The sequence below is a fragment of the Caretta caretta genome, chromosome 17 (assembly GCF_965140235.1).
Source record: "Caretta caretta isolate rCarCar2 chromosome 17, rCarCar1.hap1, whole genome shotgun sequence".
NCBI lineage: Eukaryota > Metazoa > Chordata > Testudines > Cheloniidae > Caretta > Caretta caretta.
The window spans coordinates 829537-846938 of NC_134222.1; the positions used below are offsets into that span (position 1 = coordinate 829537).

Below are 17402 nucleotides of genomic sequence, written 5' to 3' on the forward strand. Positions count from 1 at the left end.
ATCCCCATGGGACCCCAGCAGTGACAAACCAGCTCTGACATGATGGAGGCAAAACAAAAAGCCACAGTTTAATCCTCTTCACTCACAAGGGAAACCGCCCAAGCACATCTCTGGGCCCCTGGAATGGCCTCCAGAAACCTCTCTGCCCCTGTCTACAGCCTGCTGAGACATCCCATGGAGTGGGTATGGGGAGCCCAGAGGAGGCCAAAGCCCACACCAGTAGGAATTTCTCTAAGCTCCAAATTGCCACGTTCCTCTGACATGGAGCATGACCAGCTCTCAGCTGCATTGAAGCTCTAGGGAAATCAGCGTGGCCCTAGTGCTCCGCAGAAAGTTCCTTGCTTCCCTCAGCCATTCCCTACAGGGAGGGAGAACCTGGGAGTCTGCCTCCTCACTCACTCTTGCTGTGGCCCCTCCTGTGCACTGCGCACACGCGCCCGGCATGTCTCGTGGGTTCTGTTTGTTTTCATTCCCTTCCCAGCAGAATTACGTGGCCTCACCGGGGAAGCACTTGGGGACTGTAGCCATGTACCCGCCTGACTGTACCACAGCACTGCAGACTTGCCAAGGAATTGGGCCTATTCAAGCTGCCATACAGGGACCCTCTGGCTACAGAAGCCCTGAGAATGGAATGCATCTTGTAGGAATGCAGGCCTTAATCTAGCTGCTTGTTGAATTATTCAGAGATGGCATTAACTTATAAATGAGTGTGTTTGACTGATTTTGTGGTTGATGTACAGATAAATTCTAATGAAAGACAGCTACAAGATTTTAAATTATTAATTAGACTGCCACTTAACAAAGCCTATTTGGCACTCTATTTCCTTGCTTAACAAGACAAAAACTTTAAGAATAGGTTCTGTATTAGCCCAGAGGCTGTTGATTTGCATTTTGTTTTTCTAGCTCTGAAAATGAGAGCTGTAGATCTTGACCTTAACAGGCTAGTCCTGGTGAAATGAAACCCTTTTACCAGACCTTCCTTCCTGTTTGCGGGGAGCAGCTCCACCTAGTCTCTGCATCTCATTTCCTCTCCTTTTTTCAGACCAGGGCAGTGCTTTTGCTATCCCCAGGAGTGCCTGGGTGATGGAGGGGCTGGAAACCAAGGCAGCCGCTACTTCTCTCTGCTCTCAGCATTGTCAGCAGCTCTGGCACGCTTGGGATTCTGAGCAAGTTTTGTTTTCCGACGGGGTCCATTTGTAGGGATGGTGCTCGCCAGAGGACACAGCACACTGAACACCTAGCCCCAGGGGCAACAACAAACTTGTTTTGACTAATAAGCTGCACAAAGTCCACTGGAGGTCAGAGGAACTAAGACTCAGAACCCAAGGCCCTGCAGCTGTCTTTACTCCCCAGCAGAGAAACTCCTTCCCGTGCTCCAGGCTCTCCAAGTGGGATCCCGAGTTCTCTCCTGTGCAGCATTCCAGGAAGTCCTCACCCTGGGAAAGCTTTAGGGTTGGTGCCACCAGCTATGCACTGAGAGACAGGCCTAGTGTCCTTTACTCCTGATGCCGGGGCTCACATCAAGCCTATAAATCAGATCCTGGGCATGTGAACTGAATTCAGCACAGCAAGGCACAGACCATCCCTCAGTGCGAGCCTGTGGAGGAAGTGCCAGGCCTCCTGGTGCCACTTCCCTGGCCTGTTCCACACGCACCCTGCATCGGACAGGGTAGGCGAGAGTGCCTAGTGCCTAGTGGAAGGGCTCAGTCGCTCAGCATGGGCCAGCTGCAGCTGAGAACTTCCAGAAGAGGGGACCAATAGAAGGGAGTGGAGCCACGGCCACTGGAAACCTCCCTAAGTCCCCACGATGCCTCAGTGACCACCCGTGACCTGGGGGTTCAGGGCCTCAGGGCTCGGTGCTGACTTTGACCCGCTCCTGGCCTCCGGGCTACCAAGTCTTGGCCTGCCCCAGGACTCTACCGAGACACACAGCCTGCCCAGCCATTGCTTTCTGCATAGCCAGTGGCTGGCATTGGTGCATGTGTGAGGAGGGAGAGGACCCAGACTTTGGCTTCTTCCTTTGTAGTGATGTCAAAAATCTTGGCCTATGATGTCCTAGTTTGTTGCCATGGAAATGGTTGTGATGTCACCTGCCCAGAGTTGTGACAATTGCAGGATTACACAGGCACAGAGGGGTGCAGCTGTGCAGGGACTCTTGGGACATGTGAGGGGGGCTGAGACTTTTCCCTTGAATATCGCCAAACTTTAGCGTTAGCTCGAAGGTTCCCCTAGCTCACTGCCAGTCCCTGAAGCCCCCTTCTTACAACAGAGCCCCCCCCCGGCCCTCTCTTCCCCTGCTTTTATTGCCCTCCTCCTGGGCCAGTCATCAGGAATTAAAAACCAGCCTGCGCCAAGGATCCGCACAGCTCTGCCAAGCAACCCGCCAGCCCCGCGGCGCCCAGGCCGGCCTCTAGCAGAGCCCTCTCCCCTGCTCCCCCGGGCCCTGGCGGCACCGCCTGCCCGAGGGAAGAGGAGCGGACCCAGGGCGTGCTGAGAGGAGCGCCCCTTCCCCTCCTGCAGAGCAGGAGCTCCAGCAGCGCCGTGCCCAGGCGCCGAGCGCCTCGCCCAGCGCCCGGGGAATTACATCACCAGCGGCTCGCTGGAGCCCAGCAGCTCCCCATGGGGAAGGAGCATCTTGGGGAAGCGCCGGGCAGGTGGGGAGCGCAGCCCGGCTCCCGGCGCCGCAGGGGTTAACGAGAAAGGACCCAACTCTCCAGCCTTTGGAAAATTAATGAGCTACCCTGGCAAATCCTATAATCCCCGCGTCTGGGGCTGTGAAATATCGATTCCGCTCTCGGCCTCCCAGGGGGCTTGGATCAGAACATCCAGCCTCGGGCAGGGCCGAGCGGGGAGCGGGGCCGGGGCAGGAGAGGAGCTGGGGGGGCAGCGGGGACACAGAGACAGCGAGGAACAAAGGGGACGAGACAAAGCCCGCGAGTTCCCAGCCCCCAGCTCGGTCCCGCGAGCTCCCCCCAACTCTTCCTTGCATTAAAGTTTGAGGCCGGGGCGATGCGCCCCCAGGCCCCCCAGCCCCGGCGTCTCTCGGCGCCGGCGGAGCGCCGCTGGCTGGGGCTCCGTCCCCCGGCGCTGGCGCCGCTGGACCCCGAGCGCCGTGGCCGGCACCAGCACCCTGGACAGCGGACCGGAGCCCTGGCGCGTCCCGCCCGCTCCCGCCGCGGCTCCTAAGTTTGGCGACACGGAGCCAAGTGCCGAAGTTGAGGGCCCCGCGGGCGGCCCCGACCCCTCCGAAGCGCGCTGCCCCGCGCAGCCCCTGCCCAGCGGCCCCGAGCCCGGACTCACCTTTGCGGAGCATCTTGGAGCCGGTGCCACTGGGAAGGACGCTGCGAAACCTCCCGGCGCGGCGCCGATCAGAGCCCGGGGCCGGCTTGCGGGCGGCGGCGGCTGCTAATCCGAGAGCGCGGAGCCGGATCCCGGGGCAGCTGCCCCTGCAGGGGCATCGCGAGCGGGCAGCGGAGCCGGAGTCCGGGCTGCGGAGCGCGCAAGGCGGCGGCGCGGTGCTGGCTGCCTCCCTCCCTCCCCTGTGCCTGGCGCTCGCTCCCCTCGGCGGCTTTTAGGGGGGGAGCCGCCCCCCTCTGGGCTGGGCGCCGCTGCCGCCCCCCACCCCCTCGGGCTGCGCCTATAAGGGGCTCTCGGCGCGCCGGGTCCCTCTCCCCGCTCCTCCTGCGGCGGCGGCGGCTGCGGGCTGGGCTGGGCTGGGCGAGCCCGGCCGCTCCCCTCCCCTGCGCTCCGCTCCCGTCGCTCCCGCCTCCCATCTAACGTTTGTGAAAGTGCTTCGCTGCCCAGCGGCCGCATCCGCCCGCCCCGGCCCCGGCCCCGGCCCCGGCCCCCCGGTCCCTTGGCCCCCCGGCCCCGGCCCCCCGGCTCCCCGGCCCCCCGGCCCCGGCCACGGGGGCCACCAGCCCCTGCCTGGGCCCCTGCCCCGGGGCTCTGGACAGGCGGGCTCGGCCCCTGCCCCTGCCCCGGCCCCTGCCCCGGGGTGGCCCTGCCCGCACTTGCCCGAGGCTCGGTGCTCTAGGTGCCCTGGGCTCTGCCTCCGCCTCCCTACGGGGGGCTTCGGGCGCCAGCTGCGCCTCGCCCCTGGGGACGCCCGGGCCCGGGCTGGGCAGGCTCCGTCTGCCCGGCGACGAGACACGAGTCCCCGCGCTGAGCGCCGGGACAGGGGCCGGCTCGGGCCCTTGGCCCCAGCGAGCCCAGCGGACAGGATGGGGAGGGGGCTGGCCGGGGGCGCGCCTCGCGCGGACAGGCAGCTGCTGTAACTATGACAACGTGCCAGGCAAGACCCTCTCCCCATTGCTATGACAACGCAAGGAGCCAACTCCCCCGGCACGCGGGATGCTCGGGCGGGCGCTGTCTGCAGCCCGGCGCCGGCGGCCCCGGCGCCCGTGACCCGCCGCCTGCGGGACAGGGGAGCGGTGCCCCCGGCCCCGGCGCGACAGACGGGCCCCAGGTGCTGGCCAGGGTGCTGGGGGGAGCCCGGGGCGGGCGGGCCGCTCCCCTCAGGCCGGCGGGGGCTGCCGGGCAGGGCGGGGCTGGCAGGGCCGCGGGGGCTGCTCCAAGGCACGAGCCAGGCCCGTTTCAAACAGCCAAAGTGCGGGACTTGGGGCTGGGGCGGCCGCGGGGCTGCCTCCGGCAGCAGAGACAGACGGGGGGCAGAGAAGGGAAGCCCCTGGGCAGGTGATCTGCGCCCTTCAGGAAAACCAGAGCTGCGGAGGGAGGGGAGCGGAGGGAGCGAAACACCCTGAGCGCCCCCCAGGCACCCCCAGTACCTGGCATTTCCTTCCCGTGGCTGCAGGGAGGCTTGCCCCCCCGGAGCCTGCCCCACCTGCGGGCATACAGCAGCTAAGTGCTAAGCCAGGAATCCGCCTGGCCGCATCCGCACCCTCCCTGCATCCCTGTCACTGCTGGGCCCAGTGTCACCTGCCCCTGCTGGTCCCTGAATCCAGCTGGGAGCCAGGCTCCAGTCTGCATGTCTGCAGGGAAAGGCTCATGGGAGTGTCACCTGGGTAGATCTCTCTGTGCCACCCTTCCCCATCTCCTTTGCGATCGCTTTCTCTCATCCCTTGTTCTCTTTCCCTCTCTTTGGCCCCTTCCCCACTGCTCTGTCTCCCCCTCTCCTTTTCTCCACACTACTTTCTAATCAGATGTGAGAGCCACCCAGAGTCAGCAGTCTGGGCTGTGACCAGTGAGAGCACAGGGCACATTCCCGCCAGCCTCAGTCCGCCATTGGGAGGCTGCACGTCAGCCAGTTCTCACAGAGGCATTTTTGCACTTGAGTATTGGAGCAAGTTCAGTCTGAAGCCAAGAGAGTGGGGAGCATCGCAGAGCCTCTCTTTGTTCCCAGCCGGGAATCCCCCTGCCCCCCAATGGGATGCTGTCAGGGGCCTCCCAGACGGAGACTTCTGAGCGCACAGACACCAAAGAATGAAAGATAGATTTGGGCCTCAGGTTGGAGGCTGTAAGTCACGAATGATTCTCTCCACCAAGGGTCTGCTGTGGAGAATGGTGGGGAGCCGAGGCCAGCAGAGTAGAGTTTGGGAGCTTCATAAAGTCTCTGTCAACCCAAAAGCTAAGAGAGGCTTTGGCGGACTAGTTGGGTTGATTTGCCTTCTACACGGCCTTGATGTGGACAAACTGGAAAGAGTCCAAACAAGAGCAACAAAAATGACCCAGCGTGTAGAAAACCTGACCTGTGAGGAAAGGGTGAGACCACTGAGCATGTTTAGTTTTGAGAAAAGATGCCAGAGCCTGAAAACAGTCTTCAGAGATGTGCAGGGCTGTTTCAAAGAGCACTGTGCTCAGTTGTTCTCCATGGCCAGGGAAGGCCGGACAGGAAGTCATGGGCTTAATGTGCAGCTAGGGAGATTTAGGTTCGATATGAGGAAGCACTTGTCACTCTGGAGCTGAGCTCTGGAGCAGGCTATCGAGGGAGGCTGAGGAATTCTCATCATTGTGGGCTTTCAGAACAGGTTGGACAAACACCGATCAGGGATGATCGAGGGCTACTTGGTTCTGCCTCAGCGCAGAGGCTGCGCTAGATGATTTTTCGAGGTCTCTTCCAGCCCCACATTTCTCTGAGCCTGCGATGTGAACATCACGAGGGTGGTTACTGTTCTTTCCACACACACCGGGAATGCTTCCAAAGCCCGAGCAGCCCAGTGACTGTACTCGCCTGGAATGTACAAACCCCTCCGCAGCCCTGGGAGCATGAGGGGACTGGGCGCATTGGTGGGATGGTGTGAAAGGGGGGTGTGAGATGAGCCCACTGTTGGACGAAGTCTGTCCAGGCACTGATTACTCAAGCGCTGAGTAAGACGGAGTGCAGAGGGAAGGGAGTGTGTGGTGCAGCTGTCACTCAACCCGTGTAGGGGAGAGAAGGTCTAATTTAATTAGTTTGTAATCAAATGTCTGAGAAGTCCAAATGCAGCAGCGAGTGTGTCAGTGTGTGACGCCAGCAAGAGGCGCCAGGCCTGCGGGGATCCGGCCTCAGCAGGGAGACCCCCTGGGCCAGCTGTGCTCCTCTGGGGCAGTGAAGCCCCAGGTGCGCAGGCTGAGAGCCAGAGAGACGGCCCTTCACCTGTGCAGTTATCAGGCGGGGAGAGGAAGCTGGGCCCAGCGCGTAGGGTAAGGCACCCCTGACTGATGATGATTTGCAGGAGAGAGAAGCCTCCGGACCTAGGAGAGGCAAAAAGCAGAGCCCACTGGGGCCCCTTTATGAGAACTGTAATTCCTGTCCCTGGTGCTCCAAGACTAATGTGAGGGGGGCCTTAGAAATAGCAGTCAGGGGCTTGGGAGCAGAGCCTGAGCACTAGCCAGATGGTGCATGTGCCAGAGGCCCTGATGCGCTTCAACAAATCCTGATCAATCCCCAAATCTGCTGCCCAATGGGCCTGTGTTTTCTTTCTCTCCTGCCCCATCACTGCTGGCCCAGGAGCTCTGTATGTAAATCACTTTCTCTTTTCCTGCCAAACTCTGCCTCCTGCCTGATTCACTCCCTGACCTTGCATCCCAGGATTGTGGTGAGGTGGGTCTCCAGGGAGCCCCTTCCTCCTGCCCTTGCCTCTCCCTGGAGCACAGTCCCATTGGTGAGGTTACAGTTGGATGCTGATGTCACAGCCATAGATGGATTAACTGAATCCAGCCAATCTGTGGATCAGGGTCCCATGTCTGAGGGATCCTGACACCCGCCTGGTTTTATCAGACAGGGAGGGCTCCTGCTGAGCAGGTTGACCCATCCTCTGCTCGCTCACCCTGAGCCTGACAGACAGAGCCAGTTGAGCACCTGTCAGTGCACTGTGTCAAAGCAGCAGCCCCCTAGGGGGCGGGGGCCCGGGGAGGAAAGGGAGGGGATGAGAGAGCAGGGCGTGGGGCTGCTGCAGCCGCAGCAATGGCCGGAGCTAGTCCTAAAATTCTTCTTGATGGGGTTTTTGGTCCATTGCCCCAGAGCGCTTGATCCAGGGATTTAGAGATCAGAACATTCCCAGACAGCTTGTTCCAGCAGAGCTCTATGGAGCACAGCTGAGGGGGGGTACGGCACATTGCTTGGGGGATGTCAGACTTCCATCTGGTGTTTGAGGGAAAGGGTTAAGTGTTTAGGACCATATGAATTGTTTTCACAGGACCACCGTTCTCTAGGGCTCTAATTAGCAGGAGGATATGAGACACATTACTTTGGGTTCTGGTGGTTGCAGGAAGTTAATCTGTCCAACTGGCATAACATGCCACACAATGACAGTCTGCCCAGCATTTCTCTGCTCAAGCCAGGGCAGTCATGGAGGAGCTGCTTTCCCTTCAGACGGGGCTGGGACTGAGGACAGGCCATGAGGACGTTTAGTGCTGTGGAGAGAAGCTAAAGGAACAGGCAGCCTTGTCTACGCAGCTTACATAACTTGTTTTGAAAACATAAAGAGCCCTGAGAGCAAGTAGGTCCTGGCACATGCTTTGGGATCAGGACTCAAGGGCAGATATGAAGAGAGACTTGTGTGGTGACGGAAAGCTGCAGCCCCATGTAAGGGAGGGGTCCGCTGTAGGCAGTATTTGGTCACCCATTACACCCCATTTTTGGGTGCTAGGGAACTGGCAGCTCATGGGGGAGGGGAACCTCAGTGGTCCCTTTCAGGTAACCTGCCATATGGCCCAGCCTTGGAGAGGGGATTGGCAGAGGGGAATCCATTCACTGTGAGGGAGCCACTGGAAAAGCCATTGTTTTTTATGGAGATGGGAGGCCCACTCCGGGATAGAGCATTCAGGAGAGGGACTGCTGGGAATTACTACACCTGTGACGCAGAACCCTCTCTGTCAACGCATGGTGCCAAGCGTACAGCAGGATCGTTCCTCTGTCAAACAGCTAAACCAGACTGGAGTGATCACTGGTGGCAAATCTCTGAGCAGGGCCTTAAGAACCAGACCCTCTGAAGGTGTTGTCATTGCCATCCCTGTTAATGGTTCCTTTGGCCTTATGGACACACGTCCCCTCAGAGAGTGGGGAGAAAGCACCGTTATAAAACCACCTGCATGACTACACCTCCAAGAAAGCATTGGCCACGTTGGCTACCAAGTTTCTGGAGTCCCAGGAAATGCTAGTCGCAAAGGCTTGGGCGCGCTACACTAGGGAAGCCAGAGTAACCTGCGGCTTCAGAAGTGTCTGGAAACTGACTCCTATGACCCATTGTGAACAGCTTCATTGAAAGAAAAGGAGGACTTGTGGCACCTTAGAGACTAACCAATTTATTTGAGCATAAGCTTTCGTGAGCTACAGCTCACTTCATCAGATGCATACAAATAAATTGGTTAGTCTCTAAGGTGCCACAAGTCCTCCTTTTCTTTTTGCGAATACAGACTAACACGGCTGTTACTCTGAAAGCTTCATTGAGGTGATCATCTGGCACATGTGAAATGCTGCACAACCTTGACTTCATACCACACCTCTCTGCGAAAATGCCCCGTGTCAGCATCCCCGGGTCCCCCTGCTCCCCACCCGGACACTGCCCCATGTCAGCATCACTCGGGCCCCCTGCTCCCCACCTTTACACTGCCCCGTGTCAGCCTCACTCGGGCCCCCTGCTCCCCACCTTTACATTGCCCCGTGTCAGCCTCACTTGGGCCCCCTGCTCCCCACCCGGATGCTGCCCCGTGTCAGCCTCACCCGGGCCCCCTGCTCCCCACCCGGACTCTGCCCCGTGTCAGCGTCACCCGGGCCCCCTGCTCCCCACCCGGACGACGCTGCCCCGTGTCAGCGTCACCCGGGCCCCCTGCTCCCCACCCGGACGACGCTGCCCCGTGTCAGCCTCACCCGGGCCCCCTGCTCCCCACCCGGACGCTGCCCCGTGTCAGCCTCACCCGGGCCCCCTGCTCCCCACCCGGACGCTGCCCCGTGTCAGCCTCACCCGGGCCCCCTGCTCCCCACCCGGACGCTGCCCCGTGTCAGCCTCACCCGGGCCCCCTGCTCCCCACCCGGACGCTGCCCCGTGTCAGCCTCACCCGGGCCCCCTGCTCCCCACCCGGACGCTGCCCCGTGTCAGCCTCACCCGGGCCCCTGCTCCCCACCCGGACTCTGCCCTGTGTCAGCGTCACCCGGGCCCCCTGCTCCCCACCCAGACGTATCTTCTTGGCAAGAACCCATCTGATTTTTCTTCTCTCTCCTTCCTGCTTTGAAGCCATTTCACCTTTTTTAGCTTTCTGAGGGGTACTGGGTGTCAGTCCTGTCCCTGAGGCCTCTAGCTCCTTCTACTTCTCTTTCAGCATGTGTAGAGGTGAGGTGCATGGAGAGGGGAGGTGGCCAGGGGTGCAATGGGCAGGGGGCACATGTGGGGAGTGTGACAGGTCGCACTCACCCCACACTGGTCGGGAAGGGTTAACCCTACACTGTGGGCTGAGGAAACCATGCCCCCTAGACTCTACTGGGCCTACTCCAGGTGCACTGGTGTAAAAGGGAGCAGCTTAGCTCATTTGGGGACTGACCACCAGGGGTCTGGACACAGAGAATGGCCGACACCCTGTCTCCTAGCAACTGATGGCCTGGGCCCTTCCCCCCCCCAAGGTGAGAGCTAAAGGGTTGGAGAACAAAGGACTCAGGTGACCTCCTGGCCCAGGAAAGGCACAAAGCCCAGTGGAGGAGGGGCTGGAGGGAGTTTCAGTTTGGGGCTGGCTGGAGACATGGAGTGAAGTGCAGACTTGGTTGTCTGGCTCACTGCCCCCCAAAATGGACCCAGCTGAGGGGTCCGGTTCTCTGCATCTACAAGCTCTGGTTTAGACCATGTTCCTGTCGTCTAATAAACCTTCTGTTTTACTGGCTGGCTGAGAGTCACGTTTGACTGCGAAGTTGGGGTGCAGGACCCTCTGGCTTCCCCAGGACCCCGCCTGGATGGACTGGCTGTGGGAAGCGCATGGAGGGGCAGAGGATGCTGAATGCTCCGGGATCAGACCCAGGAAGGTGGAAGCTGTGTGAGCTGTGTGTCCTGAAGACAGTCTGCTCACAGAAAGGAGACTTCCGCAGAGTCCTGACTGGCTTCATGGGGAGCAGTTCCAGAGCATCGCCCGGGGACTCCGTGACAGCCCCCACTTCATGGGAGAAGTAATGAGGTGTCTTTGCCAAATCAGGCAACGATTTCACATCACAGGCCACCCCCAGAGCTCCGGCCTGGTGGAGAGAAAGAACCGAACTCTGAAGACTGCCCTGTATAATAATGTGACTGCCTCCGGCTAAGACCGGTACAAGAAGCTGCCCATAATCCTCATGGCAGTGAGGTCTACAGTGGCAGCTCATGGCTTTACCCCAGGGGTTCTCAAACTGGGGGTTGTGACTCCTCAGGGGGTCACGGTTATTACATGGAGAGTCGCGAGCTGTCAGCCTCCACCCCAAGCCCCTCTTGTCTCCAGCATTTATAATGGTGTTAAATACAAAAAAAGTGTTTTTAATTTATAAGGGGTGGTCACACTCAGAGGCTTGCTGTGTGAAAGGGGTCACCAGCACAAAAGTCTGAGAATCATAGAATCATAGAATATAAGGGTTGGAAGGGACCCCAGAAGGTCATCTAGTCCAACCCCCTGCTCGAAGCACCAATTCCCAGTTAAATCATCCCAGCCAGGGCTTTGTCAAGCCTGACCTTAAAAACCTCTAAGGAAGGAGATTCTACCACCTCCCTAGGTAACGCATTCCAGTGTTTCACCACCCTCTTAGTGAAAAAGTTTTTCCTAATATCCAATCTAAACCTCCCCCACTGCAGCTTGAGACCATTACTCCTCGTTCTGTCATCTGCTACCATTGAGAACAGTCTAGAGCCATCCTCTTTGGAACCCCCTTTCAGGTAGTTGAAAGCAGCTATCAAATCCCCCCTCATTCTTCTCTTCTGCAGGCTAAACAATCCCAGCTCCCTCAGCCTCTCCTCATAAGTCATGTGTTCCAGACCCCTAATCATTTTTGTTGCCCTTCGCTGGACTCTCTCCAATTTATCCACCTCCTTCTTGAAGTGTGGGGCCCAAAACTGGACACAGTACTCCAGATGAGGCCTCACCAATGTCGAATAGAGGGGGACGATCACGTCCCTCGATCTGCTCGCTATGCCCCTACTTATACATCTCAAAATGCCATTGGCCTTCTTGGCAACAAGGGCACACTGCTGACTCATATCCAGCTTCTCGTCCACTGTCACCCCTAGGTCCTTTTCCACAGAACTGCTGCCGAGCCATTCGGTCCCTAGTCTGTAGCGGTGCATTGGGTGCAATTGGTGCATTGAGAACCACGGCTGTACCACACACGAGGTGCTTACAGGAAGAGTCATGTGCATACCTGAGCAATGGTGGTTGCAGGGGAGCTCCCCCTGATGATTACCAACCTTGAGTATTAATGGATCAATTTATCAGTACGCTGCTACAGAACATCGGCACGACCCAAAAGCAAGTAGTGCTACACTTAAAGAGCAATGCTAAATTCATGGACAAGAGGTTGAGGGAGACTCTAAAAATCCAAGAGTGGGATGTTGGGGACCAAGTCCTGTGTAGGTACTGCTCAGACAAAGGGCATGTCCTCATCCCCAAATGGGTAGCCCCAGTAGCCATAACCAACAAGGCTAGCCCAACCGTATACCAAGTCGAGCGGAAAGGAAAGAGGAGGAAAACCCTTAAGTGGTTACATTCCTCTGAGCCCAAAAATTGGAAAGGAGCTGGAACTTGAGCAACCAGAATGTACAGTAATCTTTATATTTGTTTGTTTCCTTTCAGGACCAGCACATCAATCATGCAACGGATATTTTATTTTATTTGTATACATGGATTGCTAAATGTGCTCTGCTACACATAAAAGAGGGAGAGCACTACTTTTGTAACACAGGGAAAGATGTAGATGTTACTGGCAATAGGTTATGGGAGGGCATGGATTTCGTGTCACCACATTATGTCATGAGGCCACATCACCATCTATGCCTACAAAAAAGGTCTCTACTGCTCCCTTGTAGGGAAGGAGGATGTAGGAAATGTCTCACAGGGGGTGTTGGCAGAGGCCAATAGCACCTATATGGTAATAGCTGACAAAAACGCTGACCAGACACGCTTTGTTCACAAATGGGAAAAGGCTTGCAAGTGGGAGTTTAATGATGACCACTTGGGCAATTGTTCAGAGGTGTTAAGAGTGCGAGGTGAATCTAGATGTGTCAGCATCAATTCAAACATTCCCTTGTTTTAAAGATGGGAGTGTTTAAGGTAAAGATAACCATGCAAGTGCAATTTGTGGTAAAGGCTTTAAATATAAAGACACATACTTCCTCTAATGTGTGTATAGTATAAGTCTGCATTGTTACAGTAACAGCAAGGGCATGTTTGACTCATTTAGTAATTCGTTTCTGTAATGTAGTAGATGTACAATGTGCAACTGTTGCGGTACCAGAGATACGAGTGTCAGTGTACAGGACACAGGCAGGTGGGTTGTAACTGGTACATATGGAGCCAGAGAGGTCAAACGAGTGGCCGTGGTACCGGACCCTTGTATAAGCAATGTAGGTCCTGTGATAGTAAAGGGGAATTCCAAAGGCTAATGCTCATTGAGCCAGTCTATTCTCTAAAGATCACTATGCCTTTGCAAGTGGCAGCAAGCAGCATTGAACCTATGTGTGCACCCTATGTTCAAACACTGATCTCGGGATGGGAAGCTTGGGTAAAAAGCATCTTGCCCAAGCCAAATAGGGGTGAAAGGGATGCAGTGGCAAAGTGGGTATTTTAAATTCAATTGATGCATCCTGGCTGGAAAAATATGTAGTATGGGGCCTGACAGGGCCACGCTGAGTCAGCCAGTGACCTCCTCATTAACCCTCTTGGACAATCTGGACTATTAAATTGTTAAGACCCAACCAAAATGGTTTGGTTGGCAAGAGGAGGATCATAAACTAATTATAGATGCCGTAGGGGTGTTGCAGGGCAACCGCTCATGGGCTTTAACTTGTGCTCAAGCCCAGTCCTGGCTGCTAACTATGTCTAGGAGCATTCTCAAGGATGGATTCAATGGAACCATCCCTTCAGAGCTGAGCAACTACTGCTAAGAAACGTTAGCTCTTTTGAAGCGATCCACCAGGCAGGGAGGAAGTGTCAATTTCTCATGACCTGGAAACCCACATAACCACCACATACGAACTATACTCACTGCCAGTGAAAGGTGGGTGTACCCCTTAGTCCCAATAGGCCTAAATGTCAACAACTCTGTTCTCATCCCTATGGACATACCTAAATGGGTGCACAGAGATGATGCAGGATATAGTTGTGTCAACCTAAATTCCTGCAACTGGGAATCGGGTATTGGCTATACATGTACCACAAGTTTTACTGAGGGTCCACAAAGCTATTTAAATTTGGACCAAGGAAAGTGTCACTAGTCTCCAGCCAAGTAGCCGTAATAGCTCAGCCATTGTTTAGGTAAATAACCCCGGCAGATCTTTTCGAATCTGGTGTACCCGTTTCTGGTTAATTCCTTTTATATGGTCAGTCATAATCCTTGTGTCAATTTGGTTGTGTCATGTATACTCTATACAGGGGTGTAACATTGACTTTGTGTTTCAAATTATTTCTGTGCAAGCTGTTCATGTTGCCTACATGTTATATAAACATGGAAATCCAATCACTTTGGGGTAAATACATCTGTGTTAAACCAGTTAATAGCACACTGAAGTTTAAGACAGCACCTTAAAAGGTGGAGCCACAAGGTAAAAACGAGGTGCTCACCATGCATCACTCCACTAAAAAGATAGAAAAGCTTTTCAAAAGGGTGCAAAGGGATACATCTTTCTCACACTGGTGGGAAAGCTTGTTTTTCAGTCCCACCAACTTCAAGGAAGCGTGGAGTGTGTTGATTCACCCATTTGTCTTATTTTAATAATACAGTTTGGTTTGTTGCGATTGTTGGGACTATCTGTTGGATAAAGAGAAAGTTAAAAATCCTCTAGAGAAGCCAAAGGTATATGTCATGCCAACGGTGTAATAAAAGACTCAGTATCGACTGTCTTTGCTCTTCCTTTGGCAGGATGGTCTGGGGGTGAGGAAGGGGATTGCACCAGTGATCAGATACGGACCAAGGGGTACCTGTAGTAAGGAGGGAGGGGGAATTATATCCTGGCTTCTCTTCCAACCCATTGTCGGTTTAACACTCCCTCCCACACTTACTGGTACTGCATGGTCTCCTTTTTATTCCTCCAGTTGATAATCTCCAGGGAGCAGGAATCCAGATCCCAGATGCAGGGGTCCCCCTGGCTGCAGGCGCATGCACAGGGGCTGGGGGACAGGTGCAGTGGGCTTAGCCACGCTGGCTTGCTGCTGGGACAGCATGGTGCCCATCACAAGAAGGGGGTAGGCCTGGCAGCCTGGGAAGAAAAGGGGGGTTAGAGGGACAGTGACAGGGGCTTCTTCCCCACTCCACCTCCTCCCACTGGGCTCCCCAACTTGGGCTGTGTGGGTGAAACTGCTGCCTCCAGCCATGGAGACCCACCCCACAAGCTGCTCTCTGCCCCATGGCCCCCCTGCAGCTTTCAGCTTCCCAGCCCTCCTTGAGCTCCCTCCCATCCCCCTCCAGGCCCCTGCCTCCCCGCTTCCCTATGCCTTGCTCCTCTCTGTTCCCTCCATGTGAACAGTGGTGGGGTCTCGGGGGGAAGAGGCTAAGCAGGGGCAGGGTCTCGGGGTGAAGAGTGGCCACAGTCCAGGTGCCAGGGCCCACAAAAGATTAATCCAGCCCTGGGCCGAGGTTTGGCGAGGCTAGGCTGGGTTTCCACTGAAAAGGAGGGCAGCTGCACCCTGGTCCAGTTTATGCCAGTAAGTCTGGCCTTGGGGCTCCTGGCTCAGTGCCTGCATGGGGGGCTCTGCCCAGACACGGTTCTGTGATTACTTTGCCCACCACCCACGTTGCTGAACCTGATGCTGCTCACATGGGCTGTCGCATGTTATTGCTATGACCCCTGCAAACTGCAGGACAAACCTGCCCCTGTCATCCCGGGAAAATTACAGTAAGGGGGGTGTTATATAGGGGGTGTTATGCAGGGACTCCAGGGGGCAGGAGCAGGGGGGTGTTATATAGGGAGAAACCCAGGGGCATGAGCAGGAGGGTGTTATGCAGGGGGCACCCTGGGGCAGGAGCAGAGGGGGTGTTATACAGGGACTCCAGGGGGCAGGAGCAGGAGGGTGTTATGCAGGGGGCACCCCAGGGTCAGGAGCAGGGGGGGGTGTTCTATAGGGGGCACCCTGGGGGCAGGAGCAGGGGGGTGTTATGCAGGGGGCACCCCAGGGACAGGAGCAGGAGCGGAGGATGTTATGCAGGGCGCTCAGCGCTGTTCAAGCCCCACACACTGCCTGCCCCATGGTGGGGTCGAGTGGGAAAAGCCCGGGGCAGGGAGTTCCACAGGCCCCGCTCCCACACCGCCGCCGCCTGTGCTCGATTGCTCGGTCGGCGTCTGCTCCTGTCTCGGATCTGGCGGCGCACACGTGGCTCTATTGGCGCTGCCTTTCCGGCCTCCACGTGGGTTCGTTCGCGATGGCGGCCCAGGAGCAGCTGGCGCGGGGCGAGCCCCCGGCCTCGGCGCCAGGTGGGAGCCCGGTGGGCGGGGCGCGGCCTGTCCCGGGGCTGGTTCCAGCCCGGCCCGGCCCGGCCGGGGACCGGCCAGCGGAGGCCCCGGAGCCGTGCCCCGACCTCCCCTCCCCTCCCCGGCCAGGGGCGCGGATCGGGGCCTTTCCCGCCCGCGTGAGCTCGCCGGGCCGGTGGGGGAACGTGCTTGGCCGTCGGCAGAGTGACCGCGCTTCCCAGGCCTGCAGCCGGTCCCGAGACCCGCCGCGGGCTGCCCCTTCCCTCAGCGGTTCCGTGTTGTGGCCCTGCGGGCAGCGGCTGCTCGGCCCGTTTCTCCCGGCCAGGCTGCGCGCCGGCCCGTCCCCTCCCCTCCCCTCCCCTCCGAGGCGCCAGTCAGGGCGGGCTGAGGCGGGCGGGCTTCCTGGGGGTTCCTCTCATGGCGTGATCCGCAATTCCTGGAGGGTCGGCGGCCCTGTGTGACGGGAGCTTCTCCCGGGAGCTCGGCCTGTCCCCGCGCGGCTCTGGCTCCTGGGCCCTGCCCGGCTGGCTGGTGTGAGGGGAGGCTCTGCCCAGGGCGGGTCCATCAGCCTCGGGCTGTGCCCTGGCTCCGTGCTTGGCTCCGGCGTCTGCTCTCCCATCCCTCCACCCTCTGTCACCTCCGCCTGCTGCTCACTCGGTGGACAGAAGGGTCCGCAGGGGCTTTTCCTACGTGGCGTGGCTGAGACGAAACCGGTCAGCCCTGGGGACTTCAGTCTCCTAATTGTCTAAGTTACTTTGTGGCATTTAATTTATTCGGGCAGTTTGCTTCACAGGAGCCTGGATAACTCATTGGGTGAGTGGGCAAGGCAGCTCGTGAGTCACCTGGCCTTCAGACAGCAGCAAACACCTGTTCGCCATGAGGCATTGTCATGAAAGGGCCCTTTGCGAGCATAAATAAAGCAGCCCGTACGCTGCATCAGCTCGTCTGGCAGCGTTCGGATTGCTGACAGCCTTTCTGATTCACAGAGTCCCACAAAAGGGTCTCGAGCAGTCATGGTAAAACAGGAATAGAAACCTGCCCTTCACCGCTCCCATCACTAGTCGAGTGAGATACTAGAGAAGGAATACCTGCCCTTCCCTTGCGAGAGCATTGCCCCTCCAGGAGTGCCAGCCAGCTACCGCCCCTTCCATGGGGCATCGTGGACACACGGGGGGCAGTGCTGGCTCTGGGCCAGTTGGTGGGAGAGGGAGCTCCTGTGGGGTCCTGGCTGGGAAGGGAGGAGGAGTCCTTGTGGGGGCAGAGGACCAGCAGGGAGAAGGGGAGCTCTCTTGAGGCAGGGTCTGGCTCAAGGCCTGAGGATAGGAGCAGGGGACA

At 57.6% G+C, this 17402-nt stretch overlaps 2 protein-coding genes and 1 long non-coding RNA gene across 4 annotated transcripts in view; 2 read left to right on the forward strand and 1 right to left on the reverse strand.

Annotated features, from left to right (window-relative positions):
- RTN4RL1 (reticulon 4 receptor like 1) overlaps nt 1-3702 on the reverse strand; it is a 69935-nt gene extending 66233 nt beyond the window's left edge. Inside the window, exon 1 of the mRNA XM_048824245.2 lies at nt 3301-3702. Within this exon, the coding sequence (XP_048680202.1) occupies nt 3301-3313 (13 nt within the window). The 5' untranslated portion in view covers nt 3314-3702. The remainder of the gene's footprint in view (nt 1-3300) is intronic.
- LOC142069480 (uncharacterized) overlaps nt 1-17402 on the forward strand; it is a 179270-nt gene that overhangs the window by 47383 nt on the left and 114485 nt on the right. The gene's annotated exons all lie outside the window — the stretch shown is intronic.
- DPH1 (diphthamide biosynthesis 1) overlaps nt 15986-17402 on the forward strand; it is a 76215-nt gene continuing 74798 nt past the window's right edge. For both annotated transcript variants that reach the window (XM_048824316.2, XM_048824317.2), the window contains exon 1: nt 15986-16070. In XM_048824316.2, coding sequence (XP_048680273.2) covers nt 16019-16070 — 52 coding nt within the window. In that variant the 5' untranslated portion in view covers nt 15986-16018. The remainder of the gene's footprint in view (nt 16071-17402) is intronic.